The sequence below is a fragment of the Puma concolor genome, chromosome D1 (assembly GCF_028749965.1).
Source record: "Puma concolor isolate L17-30 chromosome D1, mPumCon1.1.hap2, whole genome shotgun sequence".
NCBI classification, from domain to species: domain Eukaryota; kingdom Metazoa; phylum Chordata; class Mammalia; order Carnivora; family Felidae; genus Puma; species Puma concolor.
The window spans coordinates 43,267,069-43,289,104 of NC_141676.1; the positions used below are offsets into that span (position 1 = coordinate 43,267,069).

The 22,036-nt window shown below is 35.3% G+C and overlaps 1 protein-coding gene across 30 annotated transcripts in view; it reads left to right on the forward strand.

The window, feature by feature from the left end:
• Positions 1-22,036, forward strand: part of SOX6 (SRY-box transcription factor 6) — a 717,975-nt gene that overhangs the window by 324,213 nt on the left and 371,726 nt on the right. For all 30 annotated transcript variants that reach the window (XM_086677891.1, XM_086677876.1, XM_086677881.1 and 27 more), the window contains one exon: positions 13,816-14,056. In XM_086677891.1, coding sequence (XP_086534017.1) covers positions 13,820-14,056 — 237 coding nt within the window. In that variant the 5' untranslated portion in view covers positions 13,816-13,819. The remainder of the gene's footprint in view (positions 1-13,815; positions 14,057-22,036) is intronic.

Genomic DNA, 22,036 nt, shown 5'->3' on the forward strand with positions numbered 1-22,036 from the left:
ATATAAAGAGTGATTCCCTTTTCTGCCTGTAAATTTTGGGAAGTGAAAGTCTATGTATTTTATCCTGTTGATAGGATCCTAATCAGTAGTCTACTTGGCCACTGAAATACTCTTCCATGGAACTTTTGTTTATTGTTATTTGTAAAAATTCAGAATCTCTTTCTTTAAGGATTTTTGTTTTTTGTTTGAGTCAAACTATTTTTCTGGGAAGTTTTATTTAAAGGAATTTACATTGATCTAATACCTACCAAATACTAAGTACTTGCACACATATTAATATAATCTTCACAATAACTCTTCAAGGAAGATGTGCTATCTCTAATTTGACAGATGGAGACACAGAGGCTCAGAGAGTTAGGTAACTTCTCAAGTTCACAAATCTAGTCAAAGAGAGGTCTGAGATTTAAATCTCTAAATCTTCCAGGACACCACACTTTTCCTTCTGGCAGTAGATTCTGTTAAGACTGGTAGCAGTTTACCATAAAAGTTCTAGACATGTTGGATGCAAATCAAAGATTTACTTTTGAAGAAATTTAAAAATTTAGTAGATTAGGCATGATAATTGTAAAAGTTTTTCAATTTTGGGAAACTGTGAGGTAGTGCTTATATGAGATGAGAAAAAAGAATTGGATAAACAACGCAATATTCTTTCCCATAACAAAGCTTGGGAGAACTAGAAATTCTGCGGCTTGATAGGTGTGTACTAGGTACCTGGTAAAGAATCCCTTAGTATGCAAGACAGTGGGTAGTCATACTTGCCTTTTGTAATGATAGTTCAAACAATTTTATGCAATGATTCATGAGAACAATTGGACTCTCATGTTCTCCTTTAGCTGTTTATGATAATATGTTACCAGCAAATGCAAGTGAGAAATTTGTAGCAAATAGCTATAAGGAAGGGGGGACGATGAAGGTAAGGAGGGAGAAATACAAGGTAACTACCATTTAGTTACTTATGAAACTAGACTGTTTGGTGTTTACAAAAAATGTGGACATTTGGGTTAGTAGTGAAAACCCTGCCTCAGCTTTCACATTCAATTACAATTTATAAAAATGTAGGTCCTTGTGTATGAGTTTTTTCTATTTCTTTCCCCCAGAAGTCAGGGTATATATAATGTTATATGGTAGTCAGATTTTAAGAGGATATCTAAGTTACTTGGTATTCCCTGAAATGAGCTCTAGATGGGCCGTGTGTTAAATATATACTGCTCAAGTACCTCATTTCATTTTTTTTCTCAAGGCTGTCCTCAACACCTTTTGTGATGAGACAGCTGCAGTTGTATCTGATGCTTCTGGTGTGGCCTTTCTGGTAAGAGCTGGAAGGTTGAAATTGGATCTCACATTTCTCTGGATCTTGAAATGAATGGGCAGTGACACCTTTATTTTATCTCACAATTGTCTGTATAAGAATATAATTAAATGTTGACCATCTAGACTAACCAAGAAAAGCAAGCTAGGGAAAAGATGGATAGTAACAACAAACAAATATTTGTTAGGAAATTTATCATATAAAACTACAGTGAACCTCTCAGCTTTGTGTGCCAATGTCTTTAACTACTTCCACAACCAACTTTGTTGTCAAACTGTTCAGAATGAGAGTCAAATGGCTTGGTTAGAGGGTTGGCTGCTCTCCTTTTTTCTCTTTCTTTTTCTTTTCTTTTCTTCTTAATAGTTGTTAACCAGTAATTAGACACCTTCAACCCTAGAGGTAGAAGGGAAGGAAAAAGATAGCAAGTCCTTTGACTAAGCTTGGATAAAATGAGTATCTGGAATATCTAACTGGAATATTCTGGAATGTTAAAGATAAAATTCTATGGGAAGTATATGTTAGTGAAGAAAAATTCAGATAATTGAAAATAGTTAATTATTTCATTTAGATTTACTGTCAGTTACCTTTAATTCTAACAGCATCTGTCCTGGAGTTAGATCACTTGAGTTCAAATTTTGCCTTTTGTATTTACGAGGTGTGACTTTAGGCAAATTTTAATTTTTTAGAAAAAGTTTATTTATTTATTTTGAGAGAGACAGACACAGCGTGAGTGAGGGAGGGGCAGAAAGAGACAGAGAGAGAGAGAGAGAAAGAGAGAGAATCACAAGGAGGCCCTGCACTGTTAGCACAGAGCCCAATGTGGGGCTCAAACTCAGGAACCATGATATCATGACCTGAGCCTAAACCAGGAGTCAGATGCTTAACTGACTGAGCCACCCAGGCACCCCTAGGCAAATTTTAATTAAAAAAAAATTTTTTTGTTGTTGATTTTGTTTCCTTATCTGTAAAACAGGATCAGTGACATTATCTAAATGCTAGAACTGTTCTGAGAACTAAATGAAGTAATACATGTAGCAATGCTCTCAGTACAGTGACTAATACTTTCAAGCATATAGTAAATACTATTCATGTATCTTTTCAGCCATCTCTCTAACATCATCCATCCATCCATCCGTCCGTCCATCTATCCATCTTCCTAATGTTTCTATCAACATAGATTGATGATTTGGTGTGGGGGGGGGGGGTTGGCATAGAATATGTAGTACTTTTAAGGTATGAAATGAATTTTTTTGGCCAAGGATGGGGAACAGGCGATAGTCCTGTAAAATCAAGTTAGGTACAGAAACCTAGAGGCTTTGCTTTAAATCCTCTGGTTAAGTATAATCCTCTAAATTTATTTCTGCCAATTCATTTAATAATACTTAAGTAATTGGGAAAATAATATTTATTGAGTGTTTTCTTTATGTGAAATATTATACTAGGTACTTGTGGGAATGCAGAGAAGCTAGGATTTTGTCCTTGCCCTTGAAAAATTTGTAATCTGGTTGGGGTTAGTCTTAAGAAATACAATGATATTACACTCTTTAAAAACATTATGTAAGATAGTATGCATTAAGTGTTGAATGAGTGACATAAAAAATGAATTTTCAGAGCACTTATTAGAAGTGATTAGAAGTGTGGATCTTAGTTCCTGGGAATAGTCTCCTGTGGTTTCCTAGTAATAAGAAAGGTGGGTGAGGGAAGTAGGGGGAGGCAGGCAGAGCAAAGATAAGGAGGCAGCAATAAGTGAAGTCTAAGTGTATCAGTATAGTCAGAATAGAAGGTTACAGTGTAGAATAGTAGAAGATAAATTTAGAAAAATTGGTTGGATCTGGATGGAGGGCCTTGAATGCCAGAGTCAAGAGGTTAGACTTTTTTTTTTCTGTCATCAGGGGAAAGCCACTGATGTTTCTTGATCAAAAGAGTGGCTCGATAAAGGGAGTGGCAGTAAGATTGATTTAGAGAGGCAGGGGGATGAAATTAGGGAAACCAGGGTAGAGCCTGCTGCAAGAGTCTAGGTATGAGGCGTAATAAAGCCCAATACTCAGGTGATTATGAGCATGGTAAGAAGGTGTGAGCAGAAGAAACTTTATTAAGGAATACTTGGTGGCGTTTAATGACAGGCTGGCACTGAGGAACAAGAATAAAAGAGGAGACAGATGCAGTGTCATGTTTTGAATTGGATGATTCTGAGAATGATGCTTTTCTGGGTGTGAGTGAATGAGGGAGAGTGTTGAGGAAAATAATGATGAAACTAATTTTAAGTTTGTTGAATATGACATAGCAGAGTACATCTTGGTATAAATGTCTAGCAGTCATTTGAGGACTGTTGTATTTCAGGATGATGAGAGAGAGCTCAGTGTTGGGTATATAAATATAAAAATTATATGATTTAAATATTAGGGAATGGGATGTTTGACAAAAAGAGCATAGAGAAAGAATAATGTTTAAGTTGGCAGCATTAACATATGAGTGGTATTTTCTGTGATTATGTATTCACCTTAAGTTTGAAAAATAAGCTGTTTGCTCATCTCTCCCTCTCTGATTTTCCCTTTCTCTTTCTTTCCAATTTTAGATGATATGTAGACAATGCTGATTGTCTACAATGTGTGTGCACTGTGTGGGGCATTGACAATCCAGTAAAGAACAAGACAGACATGATCCCTAGTCTCGTGGAATATACAGAATAGGCTTTTTTTTTTTTTTTAAATAAAACAAAATCTTTTAATATTTTTTTATTTTTCTTCCTTTAATATTTTCTATTTTCTTTCTATAAGCTTATGATAATATCTTTGCAAGCATTTATCTCCTTGGGACTAGAAGACATTCTATGACAACAGGTTTTTTTTTGTTTTTTTTTTTCTTCCTCTTGTTGATCCTTTTTTTATTATTACTATATTGCAAGGAATATTCTGCAGGAGCATATTTTAGGAATGTATTAAGTTCTCATCACTGAAGTTCAAAAAACACTGATGGCATCCCCTCTGTGCCTGGAGGTTTTTATTTTGTTAAGCTTATAAGTAGGGTTTCTTGGGCCAGGGTGGGGTGGGGGAAGCTTTATTATGTGACTTGAAAGTTGGCAAGGTCAAGGAAAAAGATCTTTTCCAAAACAGTCTTATTTCTCAAACTCAGACTTCTTTTAATGATGTGAAATTTATCTGAAATCACAATAAAACTTGCAACTAGAGATTGGACTTTCGCTTTCCTTTTTTTCTCCTATCCTCATTCCGCTTCTGATTTAGCTACACAGTCAATCCAGTGCCTTTATCTCACCGTTTTCTCCATGCTTCCATTCTAAATTTTTTTAATGTTTATTTATTTATTTATTTATTAAATTTTTTTTTAAATGTTTTATTTATTTTTGGGAGAGAGAGAGCACAGGAGGGACAGAGATAGAGACGGAGACACAGAATCCGAAGCAGGCTCCAGGCTCTGAGCTGTCAGCACAGAGCCTGGCACAGGGCTCGAACTCACGAGCTGTGAGATCATGACCTGAGCCAAAGTCAGACGCTTAACTGACTGAGACACCCAGGCGCCCCAAACCATGCTTCCATTCTAAAAAGGGGTAGTGGTGGAATAAGAACGCAGTGTAAGATGGGCTGGTCACTTCAGATTTATAAAGGATGAAATGTCTAAGTTCATATGTGAAGATTCAAGCTCAGGGAATCTAACATTGTGATGGATTCTGATTCATGCCACTTGCACTCTAGTGAGGTGCTTCTCCCTCTCCCTCAACTGACCCATTTTTGTATATGTGTTGGAGGATTAAAAATGATATTTAGAACACAAGTATCAAGTAAAAATGGAATATGAGGCAATGGCTGGTGGGTGTGTTATATATCTCTGATAAAAAAGGAGGGCATTATGGGGTGCCTCGGTGGCTCAGTTGGTTAAACATCTGACTTCAGCTCAGGTCATGATTTCATGATTCATGGGTTCAAGCCCCGCTTTGGGCTCTGTGCTGACAGCTCAGAGCCAGGAGCCTGCTACTGATTCTGTGTCTCCCTCTCTCTCTCCCCCTCGCTGCTCTCTCTCTCTCTCTCTCTCTCAAGGGTAAATAAACATTAAAAAAAAAAAAAGGAGGGCATTATCGATGAAAGAAGAAAGCCCCTATGTGTGGAGTGTTTTCAGAATGGGATAGTTTTTTCCATAGTGGAAGGAATGATGTAAATCTGAATGTTTTAACTTTTGAGTTAGATATAAAATCACTTTACAAAAAGAGCGTTTAAAAAATTTTTTTTTAATGTTTACTTATTTTTGAAAGAGAGACAGAGAGAGAGAGAGAGAGAGACAGAGCATGAGAAGGGGAGGGGCAGAGAGAGAGGGAGACACAGAACCCAAAACAGGCTCCAAGCCCTCAGCACAGAGCCCAATGTGGGGCTTGAACCCACAAACTGCAAGATCATGACCTGAGCCAAAGTCAGATGCTCAACCAACTGAGCCACCCAGGTGCCTCCCCAAAAGAGCTTTTAAACATCAGTTCGTTTGCAGCAACATCTGTATTTATATCTTAGGAATCTTCAGGATATGGGAGAAACAGGTCAAATTTTCAGTGCTTTAATACTAACCCAGTTGTGGGTTATACTGAAATTACTTTCATAATGGACCAATCTGGCCACCAAATTTGCACAAGAATTTCAGATGCTGAGCGTTTCAGTAATAATTGTGAACCTGTACCCTATGCTTGGTTATTTTTCTAAACTTGGATAGAGATTACTAAATCAGTTTTGTTAGGTGAATTTTCAACCTTGAAAAGACACGCCGCTTCAGAAGACAAAAATGAAGCATAACTTTTTTTTTTAAAAGGAGAAATGAAGACAAAAGCTTTTGAGGTTCAATCCTACCTGTCTTTTTCAACCTTCAGAAAGGTTTCTAGTCTGGAAAGAAATCTCTTAAAGCATGGTTTTTATAATGGACGTGCTGCTGACATACACTTAACATTATTGGCCCAAATGGCAGCAATATAATTTGTAGGCCTTGTATTCTGTCTGGAAAGTTGTAGTGCTCTCATTGGTATTTGTATTCGCTTTTTGTGAACTGGTCTTTCGTGTTGTTTTTTATTTTAATTTAATGTGAGACTAATAAATCTTATTGTTAAATAACAAAGATTGCATCATAGCTGTCAGTATTAAAATGCACTCCTTTTTGGGGGAAGCCAGATAGATGTGTTTACTCTGTAGAGAGATTTAGATTTGATTTTTTGTTTTCTTCATGGTAATTATGTTTGCACTTTGCTGATCACTAGTTGTGCATTATTACAATGGAAGGTGACAATTTGATTGTCTTCAATTGGAGAAACAAGTAATTTTATATTCACTAAGCTGTCAGGTAACACTAACTCACAGTACTAAGAGCTCCTGGCAATGCAGCTTGGCACCTATATTTAACTGCTTTGATGCTTGTGTAACCTCCGCTGAATCAGAAATACTTTGCCTGCTGGAAATGGTTTTCAGGGTTGTACAATGAGGTTTTCATTAAGTAGACAAACTGAAAATGAACTGCAAAGCCACGATTGTTTCTCTTCCCTTTCCTTCCCTTCCTTCTCCTTCCCTTCCCTTCCCTCACCCCTCTCCACCTTTCCCTCCTTCTCCCCTCCCCATTCCTCCTCCTGCTCTTATTTGATAGGAACCTGAAATTTATGCCTTATTTCATTTACATGAAAGAGACGAATTGCTGGATTGCTGCTTTATTTAGCTGAAGGAGAACCTCAAAGATGAACTTCTTTATGTAATTTTGTTCACTGTCATCATGTGTGAGCCTTCATTTTTTGAAACGATCTATATAGCATCAATTTTCATTTTTCTTTTTTCTGGCAATATTAAAAAAGTGAAAATAGAAGTAAGGATGGAAAAGTATACAGGGACAGCCTCCTACCCTTTCTCTCTGAGAAGTTATTGTTCTGGTTTATGATTTTTGTTAATAAGTGGATAAGATATTATCCACCTGTAATTGGGCTTCCAGACTAGAGGATTGGTTTCAAGCTGACAAAGACATGTTTGGTATTCATTTTAAAAACTATGGTTCTCATTTCATGTGGAGAGGAGATTCAAAGTAAGCATATATAAATAAACTCATTCTGCTATTATTTTAGACAGCTTTCATTCAAGCCACATAGAGGTCTTTCAGTTGAGCTATAAAGTCATTGTGCTTGATTAAAATCCTCTAACTTAGTGTGTATTTATAGTAGCCATTGTTTGGTTTTGTTCGTATTGTTAAGTGACTGTATTTATAAATTCTGGGCCTGGCTTTCCAAAGCAAAGATCCCAACAAGTTTCTGGTACATAAACTGTGAGAAAAATTCAATATTACTATAAACAAAAGTACAGATAGAGGTTACACGAAGTCAAGTTGTTTTGATCTCTTGAAGAAACTTGATACTCAGAGACACATGTAATGATTACTGGTTTTCCATAGGCAGTCAGGCAAGCAGGCTCGTCTTTAGGCTGGTTGCCTGCCTCTTCCAGCAGATACTAACCAATTAGACAGAGGTGGTTACGTGATGTAACATTATCAGGAGAAACAATTCATGAGTCAAAGCATTCCAAGACATATGAGCTCTAGTCCAAAGAACAGTCTTAAGCTATATAAAGTGACAGCAATATTGTCAGCTAAATATAAACTCTAGAAACACAAACTTTGATGACTTGAGAAGAATCTGTTCCAGGTAGTCCTTGTTTTGTAAGAACCTCAGAAGGCCTTTGGATACAATTTTGTGCTTTGGTGTGAAAAATTAGAAGGCTTAGCTAAGTCAGAATCCATTAATTGAGGTCCCTTCTTAGACATACTTCAAGGACCTCAAGCATATTTCTTTTGCCTCCTCTCTGTTGATCTGACAGATAACACAAATAAGTGAGTTTGCTTCTAACAGATATTGTCTGTATATGTTACCATGTTATGTTCTGAAAGAGCCACTACAAACATTAAAAGATAGGTTTACAACCCTCCAACACAGCTCTGGAGGCAGTTACCTTCTTTTTCTCTGAGTTTTCTCAGTTACTTATTAACTCATTTCCAAAAGCCCCAGATGAAAGAGAGACAAAAAAACCTGGCAGATGCCTGGGGCAGTTTGGGGGTGGAGTTGGGGAGTGGAGGTAGTGCTGGATAAAACAATACAAAGAATCAACAACCACCCTCAGGCTTTACTCAAATGAAGCAGGAAAGCTTTGAAAGGGATGTCTTCATTTTAATGTCTGGAATTGGGATCCTTCCCCACCCCTCAATCCTTAACCGGGGGAATTAGAAGTACAAGAAAAAAGTTTAAAAATTTTTTTGCCCTAGGCTGGGTGGACTGGCATCCTCTGTAGGGGTTCCTGAGTATTGTGCATTTTGGCAGCTGAGCATATCTGTTACTCATGCTTCTTAAAATGAGAGGCACTGTGTTATATTTTTGGAAAATTAGTTGTTTATTTCTCAGTATCAGATCAATTGCAGCATTAAATTAACAGTGAATTATTTGACTGAAATAAGTCTACCTTGGTAGCCTGGGGCTGAGTTGCAAAAGTAAATGTGAATATTGTCCTGAATTTTTAATTTTTTCTTTAAGTGAACCAACTATTAAATGTTGCTTTATGTTAAAAACAGAGCTTCTTTTGAATAAATGTGATACACTTAAAAAGTGAATGCCATTTGATAATTATCTTAGAAATAAATAAATTTTAAAAATCAGGTTAAAAATATTGTTCCAATAAATTTAGTGGCTCTTTTTGAAACTTATCTAAATCCGAAAGGATAGTTTTGAAATGGATTCTTCCCAAGCAGTAGTTAAAAAAAGTTAATATGAGAAAGTTGTTTTAAAATAATCCTAACCTTTAAACATATACAAATAACTGTTTCTTTAAACATCAGATTGGGCTGGTTTAAAATTCTAGAACATTTGATTTTCTGAGACAGAGGGATTAATGTATACATATGCACATCCTTACCATTTTATAAAGTCTTGGACCAGAGAATCTTAATTTCTTGTCAAAGAACACAAAGTAAATGTACTGTCTGAATAAGTTTGTAATGGCCTAAACATTCAGCTTTCATACTGGGGTTTTGGAGCAAAATAATTATCATCTTTCTAGAGATACTCCTACTGACTTCCTAGAAAACATTATCAATTGCTAGAGACTTATTTCCAACAATCTCATTCCCAAAAGTCCTAAGCCCTGAAGTTCTTCACGATGTCCTGGCATCCTGGGAATTCACTTGATCTTCTGGGCAGAGACATTTCAAACTCGGGGAACACATGATGGGAATTTAGTTTCATGTGTCCCAAAGATATGTAATTCTCTTTGGAGGTTTTACTTGATAATAGCTATGCCCCAGAAAACCATCTTGTTTAACCAATGTGATAAGTTGACAATGTAGTTTTTCTCTCTGATTATAATGTACTCTGTGTAGTCAATACACTAGTACCATGTGAGTGTAATTTCCTCTTTTATTTTATCTCCAATGCACTGTATTATAAATAAACAGTTAAAAAAAACACCAAACAAATCTGTTGCATCTCCTTTTAAGATTGTACCACTGTAGACACTTGTTCTAGTAAAGTAGAATTGGGCGCATTTGATTGCATTTAAATTTTTCATGCTTCAGCAGTTTGGCTGGGAGCACAGTAAAGAAAAATCCCATGAGCGAGGATAGTTTAGAATAATAGAACTTGATTTTGTGTATTATAGCGGCAACATTTGCGCTGCTTTAGTTAGGGTTGTGTCAGCACTTCCATTATAAACCCCTGTTTTCAGGGGGTATAACTAGGGAGATTTTTTTTAATACAAATTAAAAAAACAATTCATTTGAATGATTTTTAAGTTATAATAGTGCAAAAATAAAACAAAGTAAAGTCATATATAAATTGACCATCTCACAAGGATTTTGATTCTTTTGCTTATTAGTTTTATATGACAGCAGCTAAAGTAAGATGCTGTTCTAATATGCTGGGGGTGAAAGTTTTGGTAATGAAAAATTACTATGTGAGCATTAAAAATAAAAGTAAACATCCCACGTGACACTTTAAAACATTAAAACAAGTGTATATTTGATTTATGAGTTTCTAAAGGAGAGTAACCATGGTGCAATGGTTATGGTAAAGGCATTACCAAAAGTCAAGTATCTTCACAGCTTCCAGAATAGTTCAGTTGGTCTAGTAAAGTGTTTTAAAAGGGAAAGCCAAAGTAAAGAAATGAATGAGGATTTAATCAGGAAGTTGAAGCATTCTTTAATAAAGTAATTGTGCAAAAAGGAATCGGTAAATTGAATCTAATAATCAGTAAATTTAAGACTTGTTTAATAAACTGTGTTTTAAAAAGAATTTGTACACATTTTCCTTTTAAAAATACAACAAAGCTACCAAACTACAACAAGAACAACAATGAAAGAAGCCCACCAATTTTATCAAAAGGAAATGGCCTTCAGGGGGACAATACCACAAAAAAATCACTGTTTTCTCTGCGAACAACATGCTGAGAGCTACAGTAAACTCAAGCACTTAAATAAAATATGATATGGTAAAGTATTCTTCTTGGAACACAAATGTTAATTCCTTTGCTAAAGGGAAGGGTTTCAAAGTTGAGTATGCCCTCCTTGGTTGTTAACAATAATCATTATTGTCCTACCTTCCCCCTCTCCTTGTCCCCTAATGATGGTGTGAACTGAGGATGAACAGTCAAATTTAATTTTGCTTTATTTTGGCAGCCTACCTTTTATTTGCAACCTTGATAGACATTTGTATTTGGAGGTGCAAAATAAAAGACAAATTGTGTGATGTTATAAATAGGTAGCTTTCCTGAATGGTCACTGGAGGAATCACCAGAAGACTGTTGATGAAGTAGAGGTGAAGCCTTTCCTCACTAATTGTATTCAGCGTGTAATTTCTAAACTTCCCTCTGAATTTTGATTTTCAATTAACACTCCCCATTTGAAGATAATTTTCTATTTAATGTAATTGCAGGAAATAATTTATTGGCTGATTAAGACTGAGGGCCCAGCCTTCCTTAAGAAAACACTCTAACAAACCAGCCTTTAAACTCAACTCAGCTTTGGACAGATTTAGTCTATTTTTACAGCTGCACGGTTGTGTTTAATTAGGATTGTGCACTATTGTTCATTGGTGCAGTTTATACTTGAAATTATTCTTAAGAGACTTTTCATTTTGGGTTTTGTGTCATGATTAATTTATACTAAAGCAACAATCACAGATATTGCTATTGGAAGGAGCCAAGTCACTTTATAATAAGAGGATGTTTGTTGGGGAGCTAAAGTCACTCTGAGTTTTGCCTTATGACTTCCAATTGTATGTAACTGTTTTTAAAAGCAGCAGTAAATTCATTCTTTTGTTTTCCATGTGAATGATTACATTATTGGCACTATCATTATCTGGACTATGAAAACACTCTTGTTGTTCATGGTAAACTCTGGATAAACTTGCAGACCAGTTATAATTTGCCTGGTGTTACTGTAGAATTTTACAGTGATTCTTGTACAATAAGAAACATCCTTTGGTAACATTTTCTACACATGCATATACATTTTTCTATTTGTGAGTATTGATAGAAATAAGTCAAGAATATACTTATCTGATTCTTTGATATAGTACTCTTTAGGACATTTGATTTCTTTCCCCTCAAAGAGAATATAGACGTTCTTCTGCACTTCCTTTTCCCCATGTTATTTTCTAGTATCAAGTCTAATGGATGAAATTTTATTATTTGTAGAATGATTATTATAAGTAGGTATCAGCATTTTAATATGTTTCAAAGCACTTCAAAAGCCTGTAATACTTTTATTTAGAACTGTGCATAATTAGATTAGCTGATCTTATATTAATTTTTTTCACTGTAGGATACTAAATCTGAACCCCCTCATTAATTGTGAGAAATTTAGCATTAGCTGTTAAATCCTATGTGAAACATGGGCTGCTACATAAAAACTACTGTTTAAATTGGAATTAACTTAATTATTTTTCTTTGCACTTGATATTTCCTTCACTGCAATATTCATGAAAGCATGTGACAGATTTGTAAATTTAACTGTTAATCTCAGATTTCTAGACCCTTTAATCAGTATTTATTTGTCTGTAGAAACAGTACTAGCAAGTTAATGATTTGCTAATTTGAAAAATGCTCATGTGGTTTCCTATGTTAACTGATTTGTGCATTTTTTAAAAAATGGTATGAAATCAATTAATGTTAAAGAGCAATTAAGGTGGAGATTTTATTCTTTCGTTACACAGCAGTTTTAGAGCTAAAGATGCTATAAACCAAAAACAACATAAAGTTTTAGAAAAAATTCTCAATTATCTCTTAAGTTATAAACTTTTGATGGTTTTGTTTCTAAACATTTTGCTAAGAAAATCATGTTGATAAAACATAGAATGGAGACCTTGTGCAGAATGCAGTCAATGTTTACTTGTGGGTACATAGATGAATGTACAGTAATTGTTTTGCAGTTTTTTTAAGTTTATTTATTTATTTATTTATTTATTTATTTATTGAGAGAAACAGAGAGAGAGAGAGAGAGAGAGAAGCAAGCAGGAGAGGGGCAGAGAGAGAGGGAAAGAGAGAATCCCTAGCAGGCCAACATAGGGCTTGATCTCATGAACCTGAGATCATGACCTGAGCCAAAATCAAGAGTCAGATGCTTAACTGATTAAGCCACCCGGACACTCTTGTTTCTGCAGTTTAAAAAAAAATATGATGTATAGTAGGCATTTTACAATTTTCACAGTAAATGTTTTGAATTTTGTATGTACTTTCTAATATAAAATAGAGGCATAGGTATTTCATATACTCTATTCAAATGTTATAAAATTGTCCTAAGACTAATCTATCAGCCATTCAATCAATATGCCACTTAAAAGTTAAGTTAAAGTAGTTGACACATTTGGAAGATCTTTAGAAAAGGATCAGATTGACACTAAACAATGTTAGGACTAGCACTCATAGGTGTAGTTTACAAGGTATAAACTAAAGTCAGGACCAGATTTGCTTAGGACTTTCAACATGTATTGTGAATTCTCCTGATTATGTTTTCCCACATAGACTTCTTTTGTTCTTACATAAAGCATAAGAGAAATTTGGATATTTGTACTTTGAAATTATTCTTCAAACTGGCTTATTTGCCAGTTTATTCACTTATTTATCCACCCCCCCCCCCCCCCGCATTGTTAGCCATCAACTGAATTACTCTTAAGAAGCTAATAATCTAGTTGGGAGAATTGGGAGGAAAAATATACATATGCATATACTATACATTATAAAAAACTATTCCATGGAAATTTCATTTGTGGATGGAGAAGGGAGAAGATGTGTAGCAATTACTAGGAAGAGGTTTGCTGGGTTAAAAGCAGAGAAGGAGAGTGGTACAGATGAGCTGAATTTTTATCAGTGGTTTAAAGTGGCTCATAAACAACTTGAAGTTAGAGACCCTACTTTTTTTCCTGAATTAGTCAAATGTAAGGGATGGTTTGTTCTTTTGTCATTGACAGACTTTTTGAACCCATGCTCTTTCTCTCTCTCCTGCAGAAGAATGTCTTCCAAGCAAGCCACCTCTCCATTTGCCTGTGCAGCTGATGGAGAGGAAGCCATGACCCAAGATTTGACCTCAAGGGAAAAGGAAGAGGGCGGTGATCAACATGTGGCCTCCCATCTGCCTCTGCACCCCATAATGCACAACAAACCTCACTCTGAGGAGCTACCAACACTTGTCAATACCATTCAACAAGATGCTGACTGGGACACTGTTCTGTCGTCTCAGCAAAGAATGGTGAGCTTTTAAAATCTGGCCACTGTCACTAAGCGTGTCCTTTAGTGTGGCCTCATCACAAATACATGTTTTAGAGAAAGCTCAAAATACATATCATAGAATTATTTGTGTTCAGATCATGAAACAAACACCATGTATATTATTAATATTACTAATATGCTAGTAACTGGGAAAAATTGGAAAATGGTTTCTGATTTAGTTTTTTATACATTCTTAGGTCAACTTGCCAAAAGATATTTAATTTAATTTGGGGGAGGTTTGGTTATCTTATTTTCTGAATCTCTCTTTTTTTTTTAAAGTTTATTTATTTATTTTGAGAGAGAGAGAAAGAGAGAGAGAGAGAGAGAGAGAGAGAAAGGGAGCAGGGGAGGGTGGGCAGAGAGAGAGGGGGAGAGAGAATCCCAAGCAGGCTCCGCACTGTCAGCGCAGAGCCAAATGTGGGGCTTGAACCCATGAACCCGTGAGATCATGACCCGAGCCAAAATCAGGAATCAGACGCTCAACTGACTGAGCCACCTAGGCGCCTCTCTGAATTTCTTAATAAGGTGGTAAACTTGATAATAACACAAAATAGGTACGATCAAATAAAGCGTGGCTGTGTATTAACATTGAAATATTGTATTAAGCAAACATGTCTATGTGAATGAGGTCATATGGTGAATACATCTTCAGTGGAGGAAATGCAGGTATTTATCATTTTTAATGGTCATTTTTGATTTATGATAAAGCTTTTCTCACTTTGTGCCTATACATTAATTTCAAAAGGACGTGCAAAGCTCCTGAGTATCATTCAATCAGACTTCAGGAGTTTGCTCTGAAGGTAGAAACATCAGATCCATGGAGTGTCTTAGCCAGCTTTCCCATGCTAAATTCTGTCTCTAGCCATCAAAACAGAGGCCACAGTAAGTGGCATTGTCTAGTTTAAAGCAAAAATGTCCAATTTTTTAGCATCTACAACTGACCAAAACCTTAACATATTTTATTAGAGTAGGAATTGAAAACCTGTTTTACATTTCTTAACTTTTGGTTAATGTTAATGAAAGATATCTTAAGTGGCCTGTCATGAAAAGTTTTATTCTTTAGTAAAAAAATAAGGTAATATTTAAAAACGCCTTTACAACTGATAACCTTATTTAAATTCTTGCTCTGTGCTTAATGCTTAATGTCGAAGACTTGATTCTATAAATTATGGAGGCAGACATTTTTCTTTCTCAGGTGATTTTGCAGGTACAACTAGTGCTCTGTAACAGTAGGTGAAAAGTAGGAGATTGGGAGAAAAATAAGACTTTTCTAGACTAACTTTTCTAGACTGTGAACTTAGGTTCACAGGGGATTATCATTACACAATTAATAGATACACTGGAAGATTTATTTTCCTTACATGGGGGAAAGAGAAAGTATAATAAGGCAAGACTAAAAGTTTTTCTGATTGAACTTAATCATTTTTGTACTTCCAAGATAACAAGGGTGAAATAGCTAGTCACTGCCACTGGCTTTTTGAGAAGATAGTAGGGCCATGTTTTATTTTTATGTCATCAAATATTTATGGAGCACCTTTTCTGGGTTCAGTATTCTACTCGGTGCTGGCTGTATTGTGGTGGAAAAAAACATGAATGATTATGCTTTCATGGAACTAATATCTAGGAGAGGGGACAGAAGTTAAATAAACACACATACATAAGTATATAATTAAAATTGTGACATGTGTTAGGAAGAAAAAGAGCAGAATGCTATGTGAGAACATAATGGGATAAACCTAATTTAGAATAGATGGATAGGGATGCCCTCTCTGACTTAAGGATGATAGGAATAGCCAGACAAAGTTTAGAAGAAAGAGTAAAAATAGCAGAGGGAACAGCATGGAGGAAATATTTGAGGGGAGAAAAATATAGCTGAGTATCAGGAAATGAAAGATAGTCTTAGTGGCTGGAGTGTAATGAATGAGGTTACAGGGTAGCATCAGATATGGTTGGAGAGACTGGTAGAGGCTATATCCAACAAGACCATATAGATTATGTGATGGAAATGAGGTTTGCATCTAAGTGCAATGGAGAATCATTGAAAGGTTTTAGAACATTGCAGATAGATCACTCTGTCTGTAGTATGAATGGATGGGAAGGAGAGAGAGTGAAAGGAGTAAGACCTGTTGGGAGCCTACTTAAGAAGTCCAGTTAAGAGATGGTAGTGGTTTGGGCAAATGGGATAGAGAGAAAGGATGGACTCAAGATCTATTTTATCACTTATGCCAAATATAATCATGGACAAGTAAAAGTAATGAAGCTGAAAAATATAGGTTGAGGCAGAAATAATACCCTTTAAATTTTACTTCTTTAGAGAACTGTAAAATTTTGTTTGTATCTTGGCAAGTGCCAAATTGCTTCAGTGAGTTATTTGCAAAGTTTTATGATCTAAACTTTTATCAGAAAATAGATATTAATAATTTACTTACCAAATTTATATTAAGAGGGATTTATGGTCGTATAAAATAGTTTAAATTCACAAATATGTTATATATTAGTATAAAAGAAATCATATTTGCTGGAAATGTTTTCAAACTTTCACTCTCTTTTGATATCAAGCACTGCTTTCCACTGGAGCCTTTGTGTATTCTGAATGTCTGGAAGCCAAAATATTTTGTTTTAACTCCCACTCTATAGTATTTCCCAGCTGTGTACTTATATGGTATAATAAAAGGATTTAACAAATGGGAAATAGCAGCTGCATTTGGAAATTCCCTTTGTGCTCCCTTTTCATTCGATAGATTCAATAATGTGTAACAACTGTAGCATCAGACCTGTAATGACTTACACTGCAAGTATCATATCACCAACCAGTTTTTCTTTATGGAGAAGAAAAACAATAGAAAGGATTTTAGGTTTCTGGGCAGTCCTGAAAACCTACATATAGAGTGTGTGTATATGTGTGTGTGTGTGTGTGTGTGTGTGTGTGTGTGTGTGTGTGCGCGCGCACATGCATACATGTATATGTGCACGCATGCATGAGTGTGTATGTGTTGGGGTGGGGAGACGACTAAAGTAAAATTTAATAAACATTTTACCTCATTCCACTTTCAAATAATTAGGAATCCAAAAGTATTGTCATGATGTTAAGTGAAACTTGGTTGTTCTCTTATACTTGTTACCCACTGTAATTGAACCCCATAAAATAGGTGTGGAGAAATAAAATTTTAAAGTAAAAAACAGTAACACAAATTCTATTAGCACCTATTCAGTTTCCAGTTATTAATTTTTTTGATGGCCTTCACTCATGAACAGTTAGAAACAGTCACTAAAAATTTCTTATCTCCTGGGTTCAGGAAGGGTTTAACTTTGAAATATTAAGACCACAGAAGAGCTTTACTGTAAAGAGGGGGTAAAGACAAAGCAGAGAAGTTCTGCTAATCCCCACTTCCTGATTAGAAAAAAAAATCTTGAAATGTTGAAATTCTGATTATTCTGATGTGGCGTTCCAACAAAATATGAGACCCCACAGTTTCAAACAAGGAAGATAATTCATTGTGGCATAAGCAAAGGAGAATAGAAATTTTAGAGTTTGACATTCAAAGACCAATTTGAGATTAAAAAGTTTTAGGCTCTGATTTTAATTATAATAGCTTATGCTATAGACACCAAAATTCTTGATTTTAAGTTTCGTGTAAATTGATAAATTCCATTTGAAGGCTGAAAAGCTAGTGTAAATAAAAATTTACTGTCCTTTTTCATTATATACAGCCACTACTATTTTCATTATGGTATGGGTGTGCCAGTACTTTTTTTCCCCAGAGGAATATTGACACTGTCTCCTGATAGGTGTTTTTGTTCCCATAAGGACTGATTCATTAGACAGTAATAAATTCATATCATTTTTTCTTGGAAAAAATGTGTAGTGTATTGTTCTATTCAATGTTAACAAGGATGAAGGAACATTTTATGGTTATATTTAGTGACTGGAAGTATGATACTGTGTGTAACTATTGTCTCCTAAAGATTACTTGAATATATAGCACCTACTAAGTTCCAGGCACAGGGACTTTCTTATGAATAAATCAGGAAAGAGCCCTGCTATCCTGGAACTTCTAGTAGTATTACAGACAATAAAGAAGTTTCACAGAGTGAGCCAATGTCAGACAATGATAAGTGGAATAAAGAAAATTAAATAAGAAAATGTGATCAAGAATGACTAAACAGTCCAGAAGGTCTTTTTGAAGGTGTGACTTTTGAGTTGAGATTTGAATGAGAAGGAACAAACTATGCAGCAATTTGGGGGAAGACACCCAGCTAGAATATACAGAAAGTGCAGCAGCCTTTTTCATTGGTGTGTTTGAACAACAGAAAACAATAGAGTGACTGGAATGGAGTGGGTGTGAGAGAGAATGGTATGAGATGAAATCAAAGAGGAAGTCAGATGCTACAGACTTTGGGGGTATCACAGGCTACAGTGAGGTGTTTGGGCTTTACTTCAAGTGCAACAGGAAGCCATTGGAAGATTTTAAGCAAGTGTCTAACATGATTTGATTTATGTTTTAAAAATCATATTGGCTGCTGTGCAGCATACAGATTGTAGGAGATAATACCAGAAACAAGGACACCTAGTAGGAAAATTATGGCAATAGTGCCCATGAGAATTTGAGGGTAAATGGAAGAGTGAACAATTAGAGAGGTTATTCTTCAAGTTCCCCTAGATTCTGAAGAGGACAGGATTCACACAGAAGTTGAGGAGAGTATTTTAAGCCTTGTGGCCATGACGTTAGTCAAGCGAGCAGAAATTTAGTTAAGAATGAACAGGAAATGAAATTGTGAAGATCAAGGAAGAGGGTCAAGGGTAGGCTTGTTCCTGGACAGAAAATGGTCCCATGTGAGGACAGAAGCTTTTTACTTAAGAGGGAATTGGTTGCAGGTGACTTCTGGGGCAGGCCATGAGGATGTGGGCAGAGTACCAACAGTATCTCTTACAAGATCCAAAAAGTGACAACAAGATTGTTGTGCTCTTGCTTGCATGCTTATATTGATATGTAATGTAAGTCAAAATGGGATTATATGCATCTGCCTTTCAATTTCTGGTGTAATTAAGTAAAAATAACCATGCTGGACCTTCAGCCCCAGAATATCAGAGCTTCGTATTTTAGAGATCTACTTAAATTCCTCTGAGTGAGTTTTATCTTTTAGAAAAGTTTTAAAAATATTTTTTCACTGTAAATAAAAGATGCCAATGATGGCCTTTGCTGTAATTGAAAGAAAATAGTCATAGGCATGTTGGGATATTTAATAAATACTAGGAACAATACTGTCTTGCTCGCAAACAATTTCTTGTTTCTGCCTTTCTTGCTTTTAGTCCAAAGAAGTTGCTAATCAACTCTGGAGTGTTCTATGCAGTTCATTTTGAGTCATAAAAATTCTGGTGTGAACTTTGTACTGTGACTGGGATTGGAGCTGTTGTCATACATGATAACATAGTCCAGGAATTTTGAATGAGGATTTAATCCTTCTCCACCATTATTTATGTTGTGATAGGGTTTTAGAAGATTTCTAATTTTTTAAACTTTTAAAAGATTTTAAAAACTTGAGTTGTTGCCAGTTTTTGGTAAGATTTAGTCATTTAAGATAGTAAATAACACCCAAATGAAATGTATTTTCTCACTTTTATTGAGACTGTACTTTAGAAAGTATAGTGAAACCCACTAGTTTGCCTGGTCCCATTTTGTAATCTTAACACCTAAGACAAGATTTATGTGCATCTTTTTGTACCTGCTTGGTCTGTGAATCACAGGAAAAGAACCCATGAACTGACAAGGTTTAGACTTCCTGGAAAATTTAGTTACTACTCCTCTCATTTTAAGATTTTGGAAATTCATTCAATTTAAGTAAATTTCAAACCTAGACTTCTGGTAACAAGTGAAAAACTGTCTGCCCTTGTCTCTTGAGTTATGAAACAACGTTCTCCAGGAAGCTCTGTGGTAGATTTCCCATTTTCTGTAAATTTGAAACTGTATTAGTACATAGTACTGTCTCTTTTTAAACCTATTTCAGAAATTTAATGACAGAAATGTACTTACAATTTGAACCAAAAAGTAAAACTGTATTTTATTGCATGGTGTGGGTAGTGAAACAGACAACTGATGTTGTCTAGTGTTATACAATGATCATCTTTGTATTTCTACACCCTGGTTATGTGCAGTGTTTCATTCCTGCTAATAAAAAAAATGTAGATCTTTAAAAAAAGATCTTTCCCGAATCTGGGTTCTTTATATTAAATAAAATGATTACTGGTATGCTACTTGAAAATATCTTGATGTGTATGGAAACTGGAATTATTTTATTATGAACCTTAATGATATAATACATCTTTAAATACACTTTTTGGAAAAGTTTTCTTACCTAGCATATTATCAAAATCTTTATCAAAAGTAGAAACATTAACATGCTCTGGTATAGTTGGCTTTTTTCCCCCTTGGGCAAGAAGGAATCAGGTATGCATGCTGATTAACACACTCCAGTCATTAACATGTGATTATGTGGGCTGCATATTGAGCACCTGCCAAAATATAAAAATCCAGTACTTTGCTACATCTGTGCAAAGACTTTTTTTCATTTCTTTTGTATTTTGACAGTTCAAGGAATATCAGGCCCTGGTATTTTTTTTTCCTCAGTGTAATAAAATTGTGTATACAGAATGTTTTCAAGGAGATGAGATATGCCATGTTTATTTTTATTTTAATCTTTTAGGCTGTATAAGAGCCAGTGGCTGGAGTTTGCAGAGCAATGACTATAACATGAATCTCTTAACAAACTCCATTACTGGCATTCACTTACAGTTTACAGCATTCCTTCATGTTCATAAGGATTATCTTTTCTGGGATTCAACCAATATTCCCCTAATTTGCTTCATTTTTATGTGATATCTTTGTGCCTCAAAAATATTTTGTTTTCATTTCTTTCACCAATATGCTGCTAGTGTACACGTCATTGTGATGCCAAGGCTGCTCCTGTGGTTTGTTTTTTTCCTGTTGACTATACATATGCAAATATTCCTTCATGACCAAAGTATAGTTTGGGTTCTTTAGCATTTCAAGCACTTAGGAAAGGTCACTTTTCAATAATTGTTTAAAATAAGACTTGATTATTAATAGAAAATCTAGGATGATCTAGTGTAGCAAATCAACCTGATTGAGCCAGGCCTGTTCTAGATAGCTTTATTTTCTCGATGGATCCAAATGACATTTGAATACAGTAGACTTTTTTTTTTTTTTTTTTTTTGGATAGACTTTTTATCAAATTGATCAGTATTAATCAATGGAAGCTGATCTCAGGACACCAGTAATTTTCTGATTAAAGCAGAACTCCACAGTCTATATAAGTGGTTCTGATTAACGTACACTTTCTTGTACAGAATTCCTTCTTGCCTAGTGATGATTGGGATACATCACTATAATGCAGTATGATAACGGGAATAATGAAATCTGTGCATTCCTATAAGGCTTCTAAGCAACGTGTTGTAGAGAGCAATGTATATATTATATAGCATGCAGTCTTTTCCATGACTAATTTGAACTTTTCATGATTAGAATGAGATATGAATCTTCAGGTCCTTCTATATTAGTTTGAATAGGATGGTAGTACTTGTGATAGGGAGCATTTTGCTTTGGAAGGAGGAAGCTGGGATTGTATTTTCACTCCTCCTGTTCTACCTTCTCACACTAATTTGGATAGGGTTGCTTTCCATAAAGGCAACTTTACCATAATGAATCATTTGGAGATGAGATTGAAAGGGCTCTCTTTGATTATTGAGTCAAACCACCTGCATTAAGCAGGAAAGAGCCTACTCTGTTCCTTACATGAACATACCCAATCTTTCTTGAACACTGCTAATGAATGTGCCTTAATTATCTTGATATGCAAATTATCCCACTGTTTGATTGTCCTCTGCAATAAGAAGTTTTCCTTGCTTTCCAAGAGAAATGTAACCTTTTAAAAGAAGAACAAC